The sequence below is a fragment of the Astatotilapia calliptera genome, chromosome 1, assembly GCF_964374335.1.
Source record: "Astatotilapia calliptera chromosome 1, fAstCal68.1, whole genome shotgun sequence".
In the NCBI taxonomy this organism is placed as follows: Eukaryota; Metazoa; Chordata; class Actinopteri; order Cichliformes; family Cichlidae; genus Astatotilapia; species Astatotilapia calliptera.
Genome location: NC_137422.1, coordinates 13,897,896 through 13,917,840, shown reverse-complemented (window position 1 = coordinate 13,917,840; position 19,945 = coordinate 13,897,896). Strand labels below are relative to the sequence as shown.

The following is a 19,945-nucleotide window of genomic DNA, read 5'->3' as shown; positions in this document are numbered from 1 at the left end:
AGGAAAAAGGTCAACTTCATGTGCTGAATCAAGGGATAAAGGCAAATAATTACAACCATGAACAATGTTGACATGGTAAAGATAAAGGTTTTAGATCGCCAACTACCAAATTGTCCTTTTACCTGGTGGAGCCTCAGGCCTCTTTGGCTTAATGACGACTTTGGCCCCTCCTCCGAAGACTGCGGCCCACACCCGGTTATTGAGGGGATGTGCTGCCAGGCGGAAGAGTTCATTGCTGCTGTGAGTGCCCAGGCCATGGATTAGCAGGGAAAGATAAACTGCCACAACAGCTTCACACAGGAGCACACTGAGCTTTGGCTGGTCCTCGTCCCTCGCAGATGTCAACAATGAAATCAGGGACGACACACCTGCATAGAGGGGAAGCACATCCAACGTGATAAACGTGCAACAGATTACCCCCTAATTTACACAAATAACTTCCACAGGCAAACAAAAACACCATCTCAGCACCATCGAGAACCCATTTATGAAACCTTTTCAGGATGGCGTGATCAGTCTCTTTCTTTCCATTTCCTTCCCAGAGGCCACTGAGCTCCTATTATAGAACACCATCTGCCCCTCTGCATAAACACAGACTGCCTGCTTTGCTCTGCTCTCTCTCGTCCTGCTCTTCACATTTTCACAAAATACTGTCCTTGATGTTTACACAGAAAGCCATTTTCCCCATCCTATGCATCTGTGAGGATCCTCAAATATGACTTCAGTTTCATTTTGTAAAACTACAAATTAGAGCAAATGTGTTATTATATTCTAATCCAAATCCTCTCTTCAGTCAGAATCAAACCAACTCCCCAAATACACCACTGGGTAGCAAAGTAAGAGGTCTTATTACCTGGCCACTGTGCAGGTGCAGAGGTGGGAGTAATATGCTCTTCAATGCTTTCTGTGCGGAGTCGTTTCCTCTCACTGAGCAAAAGGCCCTGGTAAACCATCCCTGTAAACTGGTTGGCCTCTGTTTGACTGCTGCAACGCAACCAAAACATTAAACGATAAAGTCACAACAGCCCAAAACATGCATGTTCAACATTTTGTTAAATATATTTATTCTTCTTTCATAGTGTGAAACTCAAAGATACAAATGTCTGAACAGACCTGGAGTCAGACTAAGCTACACAAGCACAGCATCAAAAACAATAGTTCTCAACTACTAAATAGCAATGAGCGCATACTTTGAGCACAAGGGTAATGTGAAGCCAGTTTTGGTTTCTGGATCTGTTGCAATGCACGTGTTTACCTGTAGCTGTGACTGTCACAGAGTGCTTGATAGATGCAAGCAGACAGAGATGCTGCTAGCGTGTGCAGAGCGTTCACCTAAAAACATGAACATCACTTTTCATTATTCATCCCCAAACTGAACAACCAGACAGTAAGACTTTCAGTCATCTTAAAATGAAGTTAGAGATTTGTTTTTAAAGTACTGACCCGATCGTCCATGATGTCCGGATGTGGTGGGGTCTCCATGAGTGTGATGGTGTAGAGGATGTCGTGTATGTGATTGCTGAGGTGGAGAACAGGGTTGGCTATGACTGTCTTGGTGGGGGCAATGTAAGCAGATAACAGGGGCAGTGTAGTAGGCAGAGGCAAAGGGGACTGCAGCTGCTTCACTGTGGTCTCCTACAGAGTATGACAAAAAGTGAATTTGCCTTCTCTGTAAACTGTTTTGTACTAATAAAAAACAAACATATATAATGACATATGTATAAAGGTGCATGCATACCTGCTGGCTCTCCTGCAGGAGGAACAGAAGCTCCATGCGAACAGAGGTGACTCCGCCTCCCTTGGCTCCATGAAGGCTGCAGTAGGATAGAAACACTCTGAGCAGGGCCTGGTTCTTCCTCAGCCATGCCTTGCGCCTCTCAGAGTGCTGCTGTTTGGCCTGAAGCCGGCGGCGCTCCATCTGATGACGCTCATAGGCTCCGGCGTCTGTTCGCTCCAATACGTCATCTGATATGTCCACCGATGTTGAGCGTTCTCCCCAACGCTCCACCTCTGACTCTTCCTCCTTTCCTTCCACCTGAGTTGATAACGTTTATGGTAAAAAAAAAAAAAATAAAATAAATTACAATGAACCAGAACTGAAAAACATTTATAGAAACATTCAGCAGTTTTTAAAATAGGCTAAAACAACATCAAATAATATTAAAGTCGACCTTGTAGTTGCAGATTTTATGCATGGCTGCTATCTCCTTCTCCAGCCAGTTGTAGAGCTGAAAGCGGAGCTTCCCTCCGTCCACCTCAAAGCCTGTAGCCAATGTACGCAGCTCTGTCATGAGGATCTTCAGACAGGCACGGAACTTCAGCTGCTCTGCTATCACGTCGACCTCCGACTCGCCCTGAAATACATGCGAGTGACTTAAAGGACAAAGACCGTGCTTTGTAGCCTTGAATTTTATATTTGGGGCCGACCCAATTTGCAAATCAAGCCCAAAAACACTCTCTGACACCTTTGCTGCAAGTTTCCACCTTTTGGAGAAGACCCCACCAGAAAAAACATGTTTTTCTTTTCTCATTCAAGAACACTACATCTGAATGAGAGTCGAACCCTCACAATTGTTTTTTATTATAATAACGATTAAATTACATATCCTAATAAACATCATTTTCTCCCTGCTGAGTGTTCAGGCAGGTCTTCTTTGATGTGTTAACTCCAAATAAAAATCCTTTAAATGTAACATTTTGGTTTGTATCTGTCGTCTCCTATATGCCAGATAAGACAGTAAAGAAACTAGACAAGGATGTGCCTTCATACAACATCAAAATGAAGTTGTTTTTTTTTCCTGTTTTGGTATTTTAACTGTGCAACCAAAGGAAAAAAACACAATAAAATAAAATCTGAGATCTCCACAATTACTCAAGGAGATTCTAGATATTATTGCTACCTGTGAGTCCTCTCTTTGCAGTTTCTGGCTGCCTTTTCCTGAACCTTCCTCTCCTTCGGTTTCCAGCTCTGGTTTCTTCATGGTCAGACCACCATCGTCCTCATCCTCATCATCTTCCTTGACATCTCCCCAGTCCAGCTTCAGCTCATCTTCCTCTACCTTCACCATAGGCTGGCTCCAGTCCAACCCACCAGTGCCATCATTTCCTCCCCAGGCCTGTGTCGGTGCTGCTGGAGAGCCCCAGTCCAAACCTCCCTGAGTGCCATTTTCCAAGGGTTGGCTTGTGTTTAAATTGGCCTTGGATGAAGCCTTGCTGAGAGGCGATGAGCCAGACTTCTTGCAAACCTTGGGGATCTTGGAAAGTACTTCCAGAGCTAAAACTGGGCAGCCCACCTACAAGATTCAGAGATTATATAATATGTATATGAACTTTTGTTATATAATCTCGGCATGCATGCTTTTGTAGTTATCAGAATGATACATAGGGGGATGGAAGTGATAAATTACAATTATCTTTCTTATTGTAACAAAGTGGATTTTTTTGTCTACAATGATGATTATGTAAAAGGTATGACATCAAACAGCAACAGCTAAGGCCTAAATCTGAATCCTAAATTCACAAACTCTGGTGGGTCAAGCAAAAATGTTAGTTTCTTAGTTACAGCTTATCTAATTTCCTTCATTTCACACTCAATGACATCCTGGCTGGGTTAATGCAACATGTAATTGAGAGCCTCCAAGTATAGTTTTTATTCCAGTCTATTTTTTCCTGTTATAACAATGCTACATTTCATTTCCCTTTAGAGGAGTAGAAAGAGAGCAAATTCAGCAGATCTTCATGGAGCAAAAATACAATAATGTTCTGTGATCGAGCCCAACAACAATATCATGACTTATTACTGCATTTCTGCTAAACTACAAGGCAAAAATATTCTTTCTCTTTCCCTGCAAAATTGTATGCGACTGCAGTAAACTGCGTGTAACAAATTTTGCATCCTTTGATAGTGGAAGTTGATTCTTGTGTAAAGCTGTTTGCTGTGTTTGTGATTTATTTATGAAGCTCATGAACATCACGGTTTCACCCTATCCTGTTTACCCTAGTCCTGCGATTTCAGAGGAAGCAGTCTGGACATTAAAAATTGATCATCAGTTACAGGCACAAGCAACAAAGTGCACTTGAATTTATAGGCTAAAAATGTTCTTTGCTAGTTGTGTCAGAAGGCGATGATTTCACTAATCTTTTACTCTTGTCCTTACTTCAATTGTAACTGCCTCACTTTATACTACATATTTATACTTACACATATAATGTACAAGTTCCCAACTCCATCAAGAGAACTGGATTGGAGTAAATAGCTAGATTAGTATGGACTCACCTTGAAGTGTGCATTGGCCGTAGTGAAGAACAGTTTGCGCTCTATGAGGTTGATCTCATCTGCGCTGCTCTTTTCAGCAGTGAGGCCTACTGTTGTTGCTGTGCCCGCTGGATTTGCAAAGTGGCGGCGAATGATCAAAGGGTGTGTCCTTAAGTAGTTATAGAAGCTAAACACCACAGGGTTGCAAGCCTTAACCATCACATCTGATGCACAAAAATGGAAAGAAAAGGGAGAAAATATTTATTTCAGGTGAAAACAACATGAATAATGCACAATGGAACGTGCCGTTTAAAAATCACTAAAATGTCTTCAACCAACTAACCAGGGTTCTCATCGTCCTCTTTTGGGATTCGCTCCAATAATGTGTCCAAGGCTCGCGTGTAGTCTTTCATGATCCAGTAGGCTATGCTGCGGAGGAACGGATCGGGGTGCAACCTGGAACAGTGGTAACCACTCCCGTCCCTATTGCAGCCCAAGACCTTCTCATAAAGGAGGCCTTGGCAGGTGGATGAATTCTCAAAATCAGCCTCATACAGCCTTGCTACTATCATGGCTAACTGGAGATCCTCCATCTTCTCCAGCAATACCTAAACACCATGAAACAGCGTGATGAGTTAACGGTGCAGGTTTTTTTCTTTAAAGAAATAACAAGCCAAGTGCAAAAAGTTAAAGATTTCTGCAAGGTACAAACAGAAACTCACACTTCCTTTTCTGCCCATCTGTATATTTTGACTGTGTGTTGAGAAAAATCTAGGCCAACAAAGACTATGTGCTACTGTTATGCATCTTATTATTTATATAATTTAGGCTTCTCTTTTGTGATTTAAAGGCTGAAGACCCACTCTGTCATCAACATATTTCTGTACCAATATCACCTTAAAGAGAGACGACTTTATGATATTGCTGCTGCAAGTTACGCTGAAATATGCTACTGGAGTAAACACAGCGTCAGTAAGTTGTCTGTGCACTATTAAAAGTCCTCAAACCTCTATGGCATCTTTGAGGGAACCAGCCAACAGGAAGAAGGCAGCCGACTGTTCAAAGCGCTGCTTTCCCAGTAGGGAGAAAGCATTTTTGAGAGCTGCCTTTCGCCAGCGGTCTTCACTGAAGTTGTTTTTGAAGAACTGAGTCATCTTCTCGTCATGCTGAGACCTGAAAGAACAAAGCCACAGAGTTTGGTATCCATTCTGCTTTAGCAAGAAAATTCACTTAAAACCTCTTGTTCTGAACATTGGAAAAATTATTCAAATTAATTATGTGTTTAGAGAAAATGTCCAACCTGAAGAGTCCCCACAGGACAGCTTTCTTCTTCATGGCCAAGTAGAACAGGGCAGCATCTAAAGGGTCATTTTGCCTCTGGAATGCAGCTTTTCCCAACTGATTATAAACAAGCAATAGTCGTTATTTAGTTATTTCTAAAGAGTTATCAATATTTACCAATTGCTTTGATTCATAAAGTCTTTACAGTAACTCCTAGCTGTTCCTAGCTCCTATTTACTAGAAATGGAAAACTCCTGTAGGAAATTAATTACATTACAGAGTAAACTGGATGGTAAGTTTCCTTTTCTAGTTCATATACTCACCTAGAAACTGAGGCAGATATTGCCATAATCAGAATCAGAATCAGAATGGGTTTATTGCCAAATGTTGAGCAGGTTTACAACAATCAGCATTGTAATCAGCATTACATTTTGATTTTTATATATATAAATACGCATATTTATTCTGGTACCTTCTCCACCATTTTCCTCAGAGTGTTGATGTTTCTTATCCACCAACCCACACCCACGGCCCGGAGCTCAGACCACTGTGGGTCGCCTCTCTGCATTGCTGGGATCATGTTCAGCATCTCTTCCTCTGCCTCTGAGTGGAACGCCCATGCAAAGTGACACGTTGAGAGGCCTGCAATAGAAGCAGATAGTTGGATCGGGATAGTGAATAATAGGGATAGTGAAAGGAGCAATATACCCCATAACTGTCATACAAAACGTTTTGTATACTCGTCTCACAGCAGCAGCACCATGAGCAGAGTACTTTACCTTGGTGGAGCAGCTGCATGCGGTAGAGTGGGGGCAGAGAGGTGAGCAGGCAGGTATGAAGACGCATGGCGAGCAGGTACCTTAGTCCACACTCATCAAGAGCCTCGCCACCTACACAAATACCAGCAGTTGATCAGTTTTCCCCCCAAAGACCACTCAACAAGAGGGCAAAGACCTTTAAACTCAAGTATCACTTGAGTTCATGTGATCCTGTCACACAATAGGTCTCCAGTCCTTGAACCTTCTTACCCTCTTCTCTGCTTACTTAGCACAGGAACAACCTGCTAATGTCTTCCTCACAAAAGACTAAATAAAAAGAACGAAAAACCGAAGTAAAAAAAGGCAAAAGATACTGAAAAAGAGAAAGGAGCAGTTTAACCACCAAGATTTGATAGCTGGCGAATGACTCAAGAAAAGTATTCCTTTCCTGTTTGTTAAAAACATTTATTTAACTTTAATGCAATATTGGACCGATTTGCTAGGTTTCAATTAAATACCAAGACTTAGAACCAATCTGCTTGCTAAAAATATGTAATCAACCTTTACTGCAGCAGTGCAATATCAGTAAGGATGCTGTTATGACTTCTTTTTAAGGAATACAGTGTTTATGCCAAATGTCAGATGTATTATATTGTACACAGTCTCCTGTACATATCATAAGTACGACTGGAACACACACAAACTAGACAGACCTGTGTACTGTTGATCAGTGGAGCTTGCGACCTCAGCACTTGTGGTTGCAACAGTATCAGCCAAGGCCACCAAGAACATCTGCTCTAGGCGGGTCAGGCCTGGAAGGCTGGAGTGCATGAGGTGACTGGACAGCACCTGGACACAATTGAGAAGAAAGCAAGTGAAGCAGAGAACTGATAAACAAATATTACTTCTCCATAAGTAGATTTTTATGTAAAGGGAAGCCTATTTTTTATTTCATTTTTACCTGAGCATGTTCTGGTCCAAAATAGGTAGGCCCATATTGAGAGAGGTTAATAACTCGGGATTTTTTCTCTGGTTTATCTGTGGCAAAGTTTACAAAGTCATCCGTGGTAACTGTTGGCACCTGTTAATGCAGGAAGAGAAGAGTTTAAAGTCCTTACGTGCAGGTAAACCTTTAACAACAAAATCTGTTCAAGTCTCAACTCTTCCTACCTGGAAGAGGTCAGCATACTGGTCCTCTGTGGACTTTTGGGCTGCCTCACCATCAGTCCCTTTAGTTCCCTTAGCATTCTCTTCAGGTCCTTTATAAGAGGTGTCTAGATCAGCCAACATGAGGGAGTACAGAGGCAAGGGAGGGATGGAGTTGATCTCTGTGTAGTCCCTGCCTCCGTCACGGCCCGACACTATGGTGTCTTTTGCTGTGCTGCCAGTAACGCTGATTGTCCGAGACAGATGTCTCCTGGCTCCGCCCTCACCTGCCTCCACATCCCTAACCACAGCGACTTCTCCAGCAATACATTTTACCAGGTGGGCGAGGATGGCCTGACACACACAAAAAAAGACCAAGACTTTATTAAAATCAGCTAATCCGCATCAAATCGTGTAAAAAACACTGAATAAAAACTCACTAGATTTCACTTGGATGTTTTCACTACTGAATGAGGTAGAAATGGACTCACCTTGGCACGCCGAACTCTGCCCAGGTCCATGAGTTCCAGCAGCTGGGTTGGATGGTACTGAGGAAGAGTTGGGGACAGCGAGTGAGCTGCTTCAAAGAGTCCTCCTTCTTGAAGTCCTGCCGGGGCACGAAGGGCCTCATCTACTGCAGTACTCCCCTCAAACACACTCTTTGACCTGGCCCTCCCTTCAAAGATCGAGGAGGACACTGTGCTTTGACCTCCGGCTATGTCTGCTGATGAAAGGTTGCCTTCTTCTCCCTCACCGGGCTTCTTGTCCTGATGCCACTGTGCATACACATGCATTTCACAGTCCATGCCCACCACTAGGATGCCATCCCTTACCCAGGAAAGGGAGACCGGCAGCGATGGGGTGCCATCCACAGATGACAGGAGGTCAATGGTCCGAAGCAAAATCCAGCGTGAGCGGATCCCCTGTTTGATACTGCCCCCTAGAGGAAGGGTGATAACAGCCACACCCTCCTTGCTGCTCGTCTGCTCATTGACCACACCAGAGATACGGCCATACATAAGAATGTTGGAGCCCACTCCCACAGTGAGGATGTGCGATCCATCCTCCTTTGACAGCCAGTCCAAGTGCACGTAGTGCTTAATGTTGGGTGAGCTATGGTCTCTGCTCATGTACAAGTCAGACCTGAGGTGAAGAAAATGAATAACCTATCAGACATACAAGCAAAACACTTACTCTGACAGAATATGATAAACGTAATAGTTCCTGACCTGCTGTAGACAAAGAGATTTGAGTCCACACTGACTCTTGGATCCAGGGTGGAAGAGGGTCTGGCGAAATCATCCAGGTGGACAGTTTGCTCTAAAACCCACTCTGAGCCACCAGTAGACTCACACTCGTAGATGGACACATGCATAGAGAAGTCTTCTATGGAACTTAGACTCTGAGGACAACAGAAGACCGTTTGATTTAACATGACTGCTGTGACAAATCAGTAAGACAGTAAGGCTCTTAATACTTTTTACATGCACCTTAACACTAAATACACGGACTTGCTTATAAGCCAGACTGCTGATGTTAAACCTGAACTTATTTTCACTTCAGTGACATCTAGCTAGTTTTTAATCCCTTCTCACTAATGCTTATCATTTGTAGATGCAGCCCAAATGCAAAACTTGATCATTCTCCACTTTACATAAAAGTAAAATAATATGCTGACACAGGGCATTAGTATGCATTAATGGGAGAGTCCAGGGTCCAGCCAAATGATGTTTCTTTGCCCAATTTACATTTTTATTGCATTTTTCTTACACTTCAAGGTAATTTACACAATTTCTATGCTGCTAGTTTTTTTTGTGGTATAATACATTCACAATACAAATACAAAGCCAAATTCTAATTTCCTACCTGTCCTTGTCGTGGCTGTTTGAAAGCCACAGCCAGCCTGCCAATGTAAGAACACGACACAGCTACAGGCCGGCCTGACACACACACAGCACTGTTGTTGTCCTCCTCTTCATTCATCAGAGCCCAGGGCTCCCAGCGGTACACCCGGTTGTCCTCGCCATCCATACCATTCCCATCATCACCCTCCACAGCACAGTGCCAGAACCGCACTCGGGAATCAGAGCAGGTTGTAACAATCAAGTATGGAGCCAGGCACACGGGGTAAATAGAGGAGGAACTCAGATGTCCTGATAGAAAGAGGAGACAAAATGAAATTTAGGAAGATTTTTCTTTAGCATATTCTTTCATTTAAACCCACCAGGAAACTAATTTCCTCAAAACTGAATGATAAAGACACACAACCTATTGAATATACTGTGTCGACAGGCATTGAATTATTACAGTAAGTAAGGACAGCTGAAATGATGCATTAATTTATGTGTAAAAAGAAAAAAGAAAGAGTTTTTACTAGTGCTGTCAGCGTTAATCTGTCAGCTGCACGGCGTCAACGCGTTAGCGAGGTTAGCTCGTTAATGCGTTAGCGCTGTGCAGCCCCACGCATAGGGCGACCCGCGCTAACTCGCTAACGGAGATTTACCGCGTTAATGCGGTTATGGCGTTAACGTCATTTTAACGAGATTAACGCTGACAGCACTAGTTTTTACACATCAGCAACAACAGCATGGTTATACTCATAAGTTTATATTCCAACCTGCAGATGGGGTCGCCCTAGTAACCTCCACCCCATGAGGAAGGTCAAGGCGTTTGCTGTAAACCAGCTTCGAGCTGAGGATCAGTTTGCTAGCAGATTGCAAGTTAGCTGTTGAAGTTGACCGTGGCAAGGGTCTGACAGGAGACGTCTCTGGAGATGAGTCAGCATTCACAACTTGATTGGGAACCATCAGCTGGCTCTGGAAGCTGTAATCTGGGCTTGGCTCATCTGCACACAGAGGCAACACATCAGAAGAGACAAGTTAATCTAAATTTAAAAAAGCAGACTTCACATTATTTTTCATTTTCACCTATAAATGCTTTGCTTCACGCACCAAAACACTTACCCACACAGGCCTGCACAGACTTAAGATGTAGATGCCACATCTGCAGAACAGAGTTCCTGTTGAGATCCTTTTCGATCACCACCAGGAAAAACTTCTCAGAGAAGGGAGGAGGTTGGTAATCTGGATAGAGTAAAATGCAGTATTATCGTCATCTAATGACAACTGGGCTGTAAAATAGGAATAAACAGACCGACACAGAGTTTAACAGAGTGCTATACCTCCCCCAGGTGGAAAGGCTGGTGTGTTTGCTTCTGGTTCTTTCTGGGGCTTGTAACCTAGAATGAAGTCCTCTTGGAAGACATGTAGCAGCTGTGTACTGGCTCCACACTGGAGGCACATGGACATAGCATCACACAGTTTACTATATCTATTGATCAGGAGGTTTCAGTAGTTCATGCCAAGAATTTTGGTCTGTCATTGATCTGAAGTGGGTGAGAAAAAATACAGAGCAGCTGCTAACCTGGTTTGTAATAGCATCCAACTCTATGATACAGCCGGGTCTGGCTGTGGACTGCTGGCTGACGATATTGAACACTTCGCCCACGAGTTTCTAAGAAGAGATATACAAGGAAAAAATAAAAACACAAAAAACACATAATCCACTTTGTATTTCATCATACTGCATTTCATTTAAAACCATTGGAGTGGTAGAAAGTGTTGCATAATATTTTTTATATTGTACAGAGGAATGAAGTCTGGAAATTGTTATAAGGGCATGAGGAAAACACATATTTTGCTTCAAAAACAACATGGCCACATGTCCTATAAATTCAGGATCTGTGTGACTGATGTAATAGTTGTTAGGTTATTTAAAAGCTGGCCTATAGCAAAAGTTAACATCTGTGAATAATGTGTGTATTTGACAGCTGCTGTTTTATGGTTGGTGTACACCTTTAAGCCAAACAAAGCCAACAAAGCAACACATAAGCCTGATTTTAACTCAGTTCTTGGTCCCTCATGACAAATTCTAAAGTTCCGCAGTGTGAGTAATGAAAACCCAGATAGGTCTGTGAAGGTTCTCAGTCATCCAGGTCATCGTAGTCAAAGGAGCTTGCAAAGAAAAGCATCTGGACTTCTTTAAGTTACTTGAAGACGTTTCACCTCTCATCCGAGAAGCTTCTTCAGTTCTAAGGTCAAATGGTGGAGAGTCCCAGATATAAACCTAGTGGGAGTATCCCCCACAGAGGGACAAAAGGACCCCCTGATGAGCCAAGGTGTGAAACTGGCTGTGGGTCCCAATCAGCCAGGGTTTCGGGTGAGCTCATTGTGAAATCTGGCCCCACCTTATCATGCGAATTCCTGAGGTCAGATGGCCCAGGATGTGACTGGGCGTTAAGGCGTCTGGGAAGGGAACTCAAAACTGGATTATAGATGGCAGACGGTTGGTGTCGTAAACCACCGCCTCTGTTCAAAGACGGTCACTCACAGTGGACATAGATGGCTTCTTTCACTCCTCTTTCAAACCATCTGTCCTCTCTGTCCAAAATGTGAACATTGGCATCCTCAAAAGAGTGACCTTTATCCTTAAGATGCAGATGGACTGCTGAGTCTTGTCCTGTGGAGGTGGCTCTTCTGTGTTGTGCCATGCGCTTGTGAAGTGGCTGTTTGGTCTCTCCAATGTAGAGGTCTGGGCATTCCTCGCTGCACTGTACAGCATACACCACATTGTTAAGTCTGTGTTTTGGCGTTTTGTCTTTCGGGTGAACCAGTTTTTGTCTGAGCGTGTTGCTGGGTCTGAAATGCATCCAAGGATGTTATGCTTGGAGAAAAACTGGTTCACATTTTGGACAGAGAGGACAGATGGTTTGAAAGAGGAGTGAAAGAAGCCATTTATGTCCACTGTGAGCGACCATCTTTGAACAGAGGCGGTGGTTTACGACACCGTCTGCCATCTATAATCCAGTTTTGAGATCCCTTCCCAGACGCCTTAACGCCCACTCACATCCTGGGCCATCTGACCTCAGGAAATCGCATGATAGGGTGGGGCCAGATTTCACAATGAGCTCACCCGAAACTCTGGCTGATTGGGACCCACAGCCGTTTTCACACCTTGGCTCAGGCGATTAGAGGATCATAAGGGGATCTTTTGTCCCTCTGTGGGGGGACACTCCCACTAGGTTTATATCTGGGACTCTCCACCATTTGACCTTAGAACTGAAGAAGCTTCTCGGATGAGAGGTGAAACGTCTTCAAGCAACTTAAAGAAGTCCAGACGCTTTTCTTTGCAAGCTCCTTTGAAAACCCAGATACATTCACATAAACCTTAAACGAAAACTATCACATTGCAGTGAGCAATAACAAAACAGTGCATATATACTCACAGATGTTTCAGGATCTGACAGCTCATCCAGTAGTTTCCTGGCATCCACAACAGCTTGATAGAGACGCAGGTTTTTACCATCTGATGCCACGAAGCAGGCACTGGCACTGTTACAGTAAGTTCCTGTTAGACACAACACAAAGATTGCAGGCTTAATATTGGGCAATGCACATAACTCTGAAGGACACTCATAAATGGAGCCATCCAAGAAAACTTCTTCAAAGAGCAATAATCGGGACAAACTAGATTGAGAATGGGTTTGAATTAGAAAGGGTATATTTTTTTTTCCTTTCAAGACTTATGGCATCAGTATCAATAAGACAGAAGAACACTGCATTTTGACCGCAAAGCTGGAACATACTGCTGATTCGTTTGCTACTGCTGGAACTGAGTAGCTGTGACAGTTGTTCAGTATTTCCTGAGAAATTCCGAGAGAATATCCTCCTGCCACCTGGACAAAAAAAATAACTAAGTGCAGCAAGAGTCTCAGCAAGAGTGAAAATGTCCCTCTTAATCAAAATTCTTGTTATTAAGCTACTACTACTACCACCACCACCACCACCACCACCACCACCACCACCACCAACAACAACAACTCAAAAATCAGCTTTATATAAAAATGTACGGTATATTTACCAAGTACAGTGCTGGGTACTAGCGTGGGTAGCCAAGCAACATTGCTGAAGGCAGAGGTGTGCAGAGAGTTGATACGGGCCAATTCTGAGACGCCTCCAGTGCAGGACAGGGGTCCAATGTGGTCCACTCGCCACAAAATCAGCTCACTGTAGATGGCGTTGGGGTCATGGAAGGTCCTTGTGGCTGCATTACGAAGCTGCTTCCTTAATAATGGATAACAGTTACAATTACTAGCCTATCACCAGCAAACTAAACCCATTATTGACGGCTTCAGTTCTCTACCTCTACTTCATGCTATACCTGGGAAGACCCTTTGGTAGGGGAAAGGTAGGAGGCTGCTCTCCTTCCAAACTTCCAGGGGCTGAGGGAGGGGTGAGCAGGGCATTGTGGTGAGAGGAGGTCAGCAGCAGCGGCAGCACTGTGTGACAAGCTTGGTCATTCAGATGGAAACGATGGCCGCAGTACCGAAACTTATGAGATACTGTCAGTACATTGGAGAAGTCAGAACGCTCTGCAAATGTCACAGCCCACTGCAGACAGAGGAATCAAAGCTTTTTGTGAGGGAAACAGAATATGCAAAAAAACATCAAATTATAGTGTGAACTGCAAAATGATAGATTGTCTGAGAATTGCGTCAAGCCTGTGGAAACATCTTGGGCTAAAGTGGCAATTTATCAAAACATGTGAGCAAAGCCCTCAGAAAGAAGAGCGAGGTTAACCTCAACCTCGTACCTGGTTAAGAGATCCATCAACATGCTTGGAGACCATCATGACAGCTGGACTAATGTGAGGGTTGGGAGGGGAGGTCACAGCAGCAGAACTAAGGCCAGCTGAGGCTGAAGCAGAGTGGGACACATGTTGGACTATCCTTCCCTGCTTGCCTACTCCAGCGCTTACACCCTCAGTCAAAGTGCAGGCATACATGAGGATGTTTTTACTCAGTGAGTTGGCATCTCCTGTGGGAAACGCCACCGGAATACGGGAGGAGAAGGACACCTGGAGGAAAATAAAAACAGTTGCGAATATTTTCTTAGTGTCTTAACCCTTAAATCAACATAATAATTCAGCTTCCTAATGATATTCCTTTTGGATTACTCATCTGTGCTAAACCAACTCAAACACGTATTTAACTTGTATTGTGTAGATATGTTTTAATATTAGAGCATTAAAGTCTTTTCATACTCTACTGTATTTTTGCAGTCAATGCAAAAGGGATATTTTCGAACAAATGTAAACATCTGTGCAGCTGAAGCCCAAAATTCAGTCCTTTTAAATTTAATATCCTGTTTGGTCCTCCTTAGAGGAGTGCTGAAGTGCTGCTCTTTCTAGGACAGCCGGATGCTACAGTGCAAGCTTCTCGCTGCATATCAAAGTGAAAATTAGGTGAAAAATTACTTGGGCTCTAACTTTATTAAAATGACAAAGACTTCCTTCAGTAAGTTATAACAGCTTTTGCTAATTAACATTAATTCTGTGGGTAACTTGATAAAGCGCAGAGTACTCTCCATAATTCTCTATTGGAGAAAATGAAAAAAATATATTCTGAATGTCAAATACAGCTGGAGGAATGCTGAGTCAATTTATATTTGAGAAAAAACAGTCACACAGTTTGTGCTGTGAGCAAGGTGTGTACGAGCAAGTAAACGACTGAATTCAATTTAAAACAGAAAAGTTACAATTTAGGAAAAGAGATTATGATTTGCTTGAAAAATGTTTTTCATATTCTGAATTTTTGCGCACACCTGAACCTGTCTGAAGATGCCCTGGTTGAATTCGTCCAAGTATTTTACATGCCAAACCAGGAAAGATCCATCCAATGGATGGATGGTAAACAGCATGTCTGGGCTCTTGTTCCACTCTGTGATCAGAGTCTCCATCTTCCTCTCTAGCAGCATGGAAGGCAGAGGCATGCTAGAGCTGGATCCTGGGGAGGATGCCTTGGTGCTTCCCTGCTCCCCTGACTCACCCTCTTCTCCTTGCTCTGAGGATGCTTTGTCAGACATCTCATCCAGGTCTGGAAAAAACAAACAAAAACAAAAAATTATTTAGTCTTACACGTGCCCTTTAACATGGTAGGTTTTAAGCAGCCTTATATATTGTTAGCCTGGTCATACCAAAGTCAAACTTCATAGGGGATCCTTCAGGATCCAAGGGGTCCTCAGTAGTTTGGTCCAGCTGTTGTTCAGAGAATTTACGGAGTTGCAGCATAAAAAGGTCCATGGATGAAGTGAAGCTAAGATCCTTATTATTGAGCCAGTGAACCACAAAGCCTCCGCCACCTGTGCCATCGTCTGGGTTAAACACTGCAGAGTCAGCTAGCACTGATGGGATATCTGACAGACAGAAACATGGCAGGAGCACAAATATTACACAAGCTTAGATTAAGTTTACAGCTCCATTCAATGTGCACATTGATTCATTTTAAAACCCAGTCCAACAAAAAACACTACCTGTGTTGGGATTAATACTGGCCGAGATATGGAAGTGACACAGGGCATTGGCATGATGAGTGATGTGGCGGTGAGTGTGTGCATCCTGTGTGCCCAGCTGAGAGGGCAGCAGCTCACTGTGTGCCACTAAAGCAGAGGACCGTCGCCGGCCACGGCGCAGATGTTTTAGGTGGTGGATTGACTAATTAGAGAGGGAGCACAGGAATAAAGGCAAGAGAACAGGTCTGTGTTATTCCTTTCTGAGAAATATTCCATTTTTTGGTCATTTATGAATTATTTCTGCTGAGATTGAACTAAGTGTACCTCCAAAGCATGTTGGATCTTGTCCTTATTGCCTGCCAGGCCTGGCAGGCTAGAGCTGAAGGACTGTGTGTTCTCAGTGATCTGTCCACCAAGCAGACTGTCTTCAGGTAACAGGGTCTCCGACCATAATCTACACACTCCATCCTCACAAGATGTCAGCAACACATTGCACACTGAACCCCTAGAAAATAACACAAGAATGTAATCGTCCTTCAGTAGTTCTTTTTTTGATTCATTTTGCCTTTATTAAAAATGTTCAGTCAAAACACATTTTAGGGACACAACAACAATTTCTTAGAACAAGAGTTAAGTATGCATACCCCATGACTAAAATAAAATTATTGCTGGATGCCCAGTTATTGAACCACGTTTTTAACCAAGTGCGCTGAATATCGTTCTGGCCTAGTAACGCATCACTCAAAGGAGGCAAAACCTCATTTTATAGCCAAAACATTATGTCTGGCTTTAAAAGACAACAAGCACGCACAACAAAAGTGGACAAATAAACACGTTTACAGCATATTATGTGTGTGATCATGTGTGCTTTCTTACTTGGGCATGTACTTGCTGGTCTTCCTCCAGGACACACCAGTGACCGAGCGAGGATGAGCCAAGTAAACAAAGGAGAAGTGAACAGGAAGAGGCTTTTTATCAGACGGGTCCTGGACCACCACTGCGGATCTCCAGCCAGTAGTGGGATACCAAACCTTGAGTAAACAGTCATCCTGTACATGTGCAGAAAATCATTATATAGGCAAACTGAGGTACAAAAAAATGTTTCAACAATTTGCCATTTATAAAAAAATGTTAACATGAATCTTCAACCTTTCCAATTGTGGCAAAATACTCTCCATCAGGAGACCACTTGGCTGCGTGGACAGACGCAGCGGTCCTAAAAGAAAAGGAAAAAGAAACAAAAACAATATCAGCTATTAAGGTTTCTCATGTGATGCCAAACACATTCCTCAAGAGCTGTTCACCACGTTGGACATAATGCAATCAATGGTTGTTAGGCAATAAGATTCTCAACTGGCAGGAAATGGAAGCTCCATCAGATTGAAAGCTCTCGTTGAGTGAAATCCGTCACAAAGAAAGTGCTATAGCAAAACGTCACTGAGCAGTCTATAGCAGCGGTCCCCAACCTTTTTTGCGCCACGGGCCAGTTTATGCCCGAAAATATTTTCACGGACTTGCCTTTAAGGTGTTGTGGATAAATACAACAAAATAAAACTAATACCAGTACCGAAAAAAATATTTATTCATAACACACGTGAAAAGACCCAGGAAAACAGAGTTAACGATGAAAACGATAACAAAATAACGCTGAAAACCGATAAAAACCCTGAAAACCTGAGCCTCAACTCTCGCGGCCCGGTACCAAACGACTCACAGACCGGTACCGGTCCGCGGCCCGGGGGTTGGGGGACCGCTGGTCTATAGGACTGCAACTGTAACTGAGAGCTTCAGCCATTATTTTCCCCAGCAACCACTTCCAACCTTCTGGGAAATACTCGTTTCCCCCCCATTATTATAAATCCTCAAGTGATAATCCCCCCTTAGACTGTCTTGGTGCAAAACAAAGACATAAATCATGTCTCCTGGAAGGGGGAGGACGTATCACAGGCAGGGCACAGCGAGCTGAAATCTCTGAAACCGACTGGCCTTCACTTCCTACGAGACAGAGAAGCTCTTCTACCCCTGTATACGGGAGGAAACAGGACTGGACAACCGTGAATAGGAAGGTTAACAACAAACCTCCAAAACAACTGAATGTGAAACTGCAGAACAGATTTGCTCCACTATCAAAGGACCCTGGATCTATATCGGACAACCATCCATCTAAAAGCAGCGAAATAAGGTCTGAAAATCTGTTGAAAAGTGAAAGGCCACAGGGAAAGCTAAAGGCTAGGCCTGAAACTCTGATTGTGGGTGACTCTGCCGTAAAGGATGTACAAAGGATGTGCGGTAAGAACACTAAAGTCCTCTGCTTTCCTAACGATATGGTCAACAACCTGAAGGAGAGAATTCTTCAAATTGCAGATGAATATCCAACTGTGACAAACATTGTTCTGCATACAGGGTCAAACGATGTGTCCAAACAACAGTCGGAGGTTCTGAAACGGGACTTTACTGGATTATTAAATACTGTAAACTCTCTGAATGCAGCTGTATTCATCAGTGGACCTGTACCGCCGGTCAGAGGAGGAGACGAGAGATTCAGCAGGTTGTTTACACTGAATAAATGGCTTATATCAGCATGTGCTGACCACTCAGTGCACTTTATCGACAACTTTAATATTTTTTGGGAACGCAGGCATCTGTTCAAAGCAAATGGATTTAATTTTAACAAGTCAGGGGTGAAACTGTTCACCTCCAACTTGTTTTATTCCATACGTCATCCATCCGTGCTTGGTGCCAAGGCTGAGATAAACGAGGAGTTATCTCATAAAGAGGAACAAACAGTACTCCAAGAACAGACAAAGCCCAGCAGAAACCTTGAGGAGGAGCTCCATTTGCCCCCACCCGGGAAGAGCCTCAGAAAGGAGAGACATCCATGGCATCTGAGGAAGAGCCTCAGAAAGGAGAGACATCTAAGGCAAGAAGAGGGGTCCCTATTTGCCTCCAACTCTCTCAACAACACCAACGACCAGGACAAGGGACCACGACCTTCCCCAGTCCCCCAAACCCCTGACAGGCCATCACCCTCCTCCCCCTCCCTTTCTCCCTCCTCCCCACACCTGAAATTCACTGAGGAGATGATGGAGCGGGTCAATGCTGGGCTCAGATCTACCCCCCGTCCCAATCCCTTTTTGTCCCCCATAAACCCCCCACCAGAGCGGCCAAAGGTTCGCCATCGAGCCCCACCCTCAACAGAGCAATCGAAGTCACATTGCCCAGCCTCGCCCCCCTTAGTTCCTCTTCATGCCCTGTCTCCGCAGTCTGATGTGTGATGTGTGAAGGGTCCGGGCTGTGAGGATTATGGCAGTGATGACTTTTCCCAGGAGAAGCTGGGACCCTGTTTACTAGAAGGTTTTAAAATTTCTGTACTTTTAGGTGACAGGAGACATGTGGCCTGGTCAAAACACAGAGAGCTGCACTCTAAAAGATCTTTAAACATAGTAAACATACCTTGTGTGCCACAGACTGCTCCCAAACACGAGGGGACAAGTAATACCTCTAAAACACTTAAGTTGGCTTTATTAAACATTAGATCTCTAGCTGGGAAAACATTTTTAATTAATGATTTAATCACTGAGCACAGCCTTGATTTTATGTTTTTAACTGAAACTTGGTTGGACCAAAGTAATAGTGGAGCTGTTCTCATCGAGACGACCCCTCCTAACTACAGTTTTATCAGTGAGGTCAGGGCGAGCAGGAGAGGAGGAGGGGTTGCTGTCTTATTTAATGAATCATTTCAATGTAAGCAGCTATCTCCTGGAAGTTTTCAGTCTTTTGAATATGTGGCTTTACAGCTGAAGGCCCCATCCAAAGTTGTGTTTCTTAATGTTTACAGGCCTCCCAAATACTGCACAGACTTTTTTAATGACCTCAGTGAACTGCTGTCTGTGATCTGTGTTGATTTTGACTGTGTAATTATTGCTGGGGATTTTAACATTCATGTGGACAACCCTCAGGACAAAGGGACTAAAGACCTGAGTAACACTCTGGGCAACTTTGGGCTGACTCAGCATGTAACAGAGGCCACACATAATAGAGGACACACTCTTGACCTACTGATCTCCAAAGGCCTGAGCATTTCAAAGGTTACTGTGTCTGATGTGGGCCTGTCTGATCATTACTGTGTTTTCTTTGAAAGTAAAATCTCAGCCCAC

At 43.6% G+C, this 19,945-nt stretch overlaps 1 protein-coding gene across 7 annotated transcripts in view; it reads right to left on the bottom strand.

Annotated features, from left to right (window-relative positions):
* The window catches only part of dmxl2 (Dmx-like 2), a 46,426-nt gene that overhangs the window by 13,009 nt on the left and 13,472 nt on the right, over positions 1 to 19,945 (bottom strand). For all 7 annotated transcript variants that reach the window (XM_080302401.1, XM_080302414.1, XM_026163628.2 and 4 more), the window contains exons 6-38: positions 16,938 to 17,004; positions 16,665 to 16,837; positions 16,113 to 16,293; positions 15,810 to 15,990; positions 15,474 to 15,692; positions 15,102 to 15,373; positions 14,092 to 14,355; positions 13,660 to 13,889; positions 13,360 to 13,562; positions 12,725 to 12,846; positions 10,864 to 10,953; positions 10,622 to 10,730; positions 10,404 to 10,523; positions 10,058 to 10,285; positions 9,307 to 9,593; positions 8,670 to 8,842; positions 7,932 to 8,583; positions 7,465 to 7,794; positions 7,256 to 7,375; positions 7,008 to 7,143; positions 6,316 to 6,426; positions 6,009 to 6,178; positions 5,556 to 5,653; positions 5,263 to 5,428; positions 4,599 to 4,863; positions 4,277 to 4,479; positions 2,901 to 3,293; positions 2,172 to 2,354; positions 1,739 to 2,035; positions 1,444 to 1,635; positions 1,256 to 1,332; positions 854 to 984; positions 123 to 368 (exon numbers count right to left, since the gene is read on the bottom strand). In XM_080302401.1, coding sequence (XP_080158527.1) covers positions 123 to 368; positions 854 to 984; positions 1,256 to 1,332; positions 1,444 to 1,635; positions 1,739 to 2,035; positions 2,172 to 2,354; positions 2,901 to 3,293; positions 4,277 to 4,479; positions 4,599 to 4,863; positions 5,263 to 5,428; positions 5,556 to 5,653; positions 6,009 to 6,178; positions 6,316 to 6,426; positions 7,008 to 7,143; positions 7,256 to 7,375; positions 7,465 to 7,794; positions 7,932 to 8,583; positions 8,670 to 8,842; positions 9,307 to 9,593; positions 10,058 to 10,285; positions 10,404 to 10,523; positions 10,622 to 10,730; positions 10,864 to 10,953; positions 12,725 to 12,846; positions 13,360 to 13,562; positions 13,660 to 13,889; positions 14,092 to 14,355; positions 15,102 to 15,373; positions 15,474 to 15,692; positions 15,810 to 15,990; positions 16,113 to 16,293; positions 16,665 to 16,837; positions 16,938 to 17,004 — 6,689 coding nt within the window. The remainder of the gene's footprint in view (positions 1 to 122; positions 369 to 853; positions 985 to 1,255; positions 1,333 to 1,443; positions 1,636 to 1,738; positions 2,036 to 2,171; positions 2,355 to 2,900; positions 3,294 to 4,276; positions 4,480 to 4,598; positions 4,864 to 5,262; positions 5,429 to 5,555; positions 5,654 to 6,008; positions 6,179 to 6,315; positions 6,427 to 7,007; positions 7,144 to 7,255; positions 7,376 to 7,464; positions 7,795 to 7,931; positions 8,584 to 8,669; positions 8,843 to 9,306; positions 9,594 to 10,057; positions 10,286 to 10,403; positions 10,524 to 10,621; positions 10,731 to 10,863; positions 10,954 to 12,724; positions 12,847 to 13,359; positions 13,563 to 13,659; positions 13,890 to 14,091; positions 14,356 to 15,101; positions 15,374 to 15,473; positions 15,693 to 15,809; positions 15,991 to 16,112; positions 16,294 to 16,664; positions 16,838 to 16,937; positions 17,005 to 19,945) is intronic.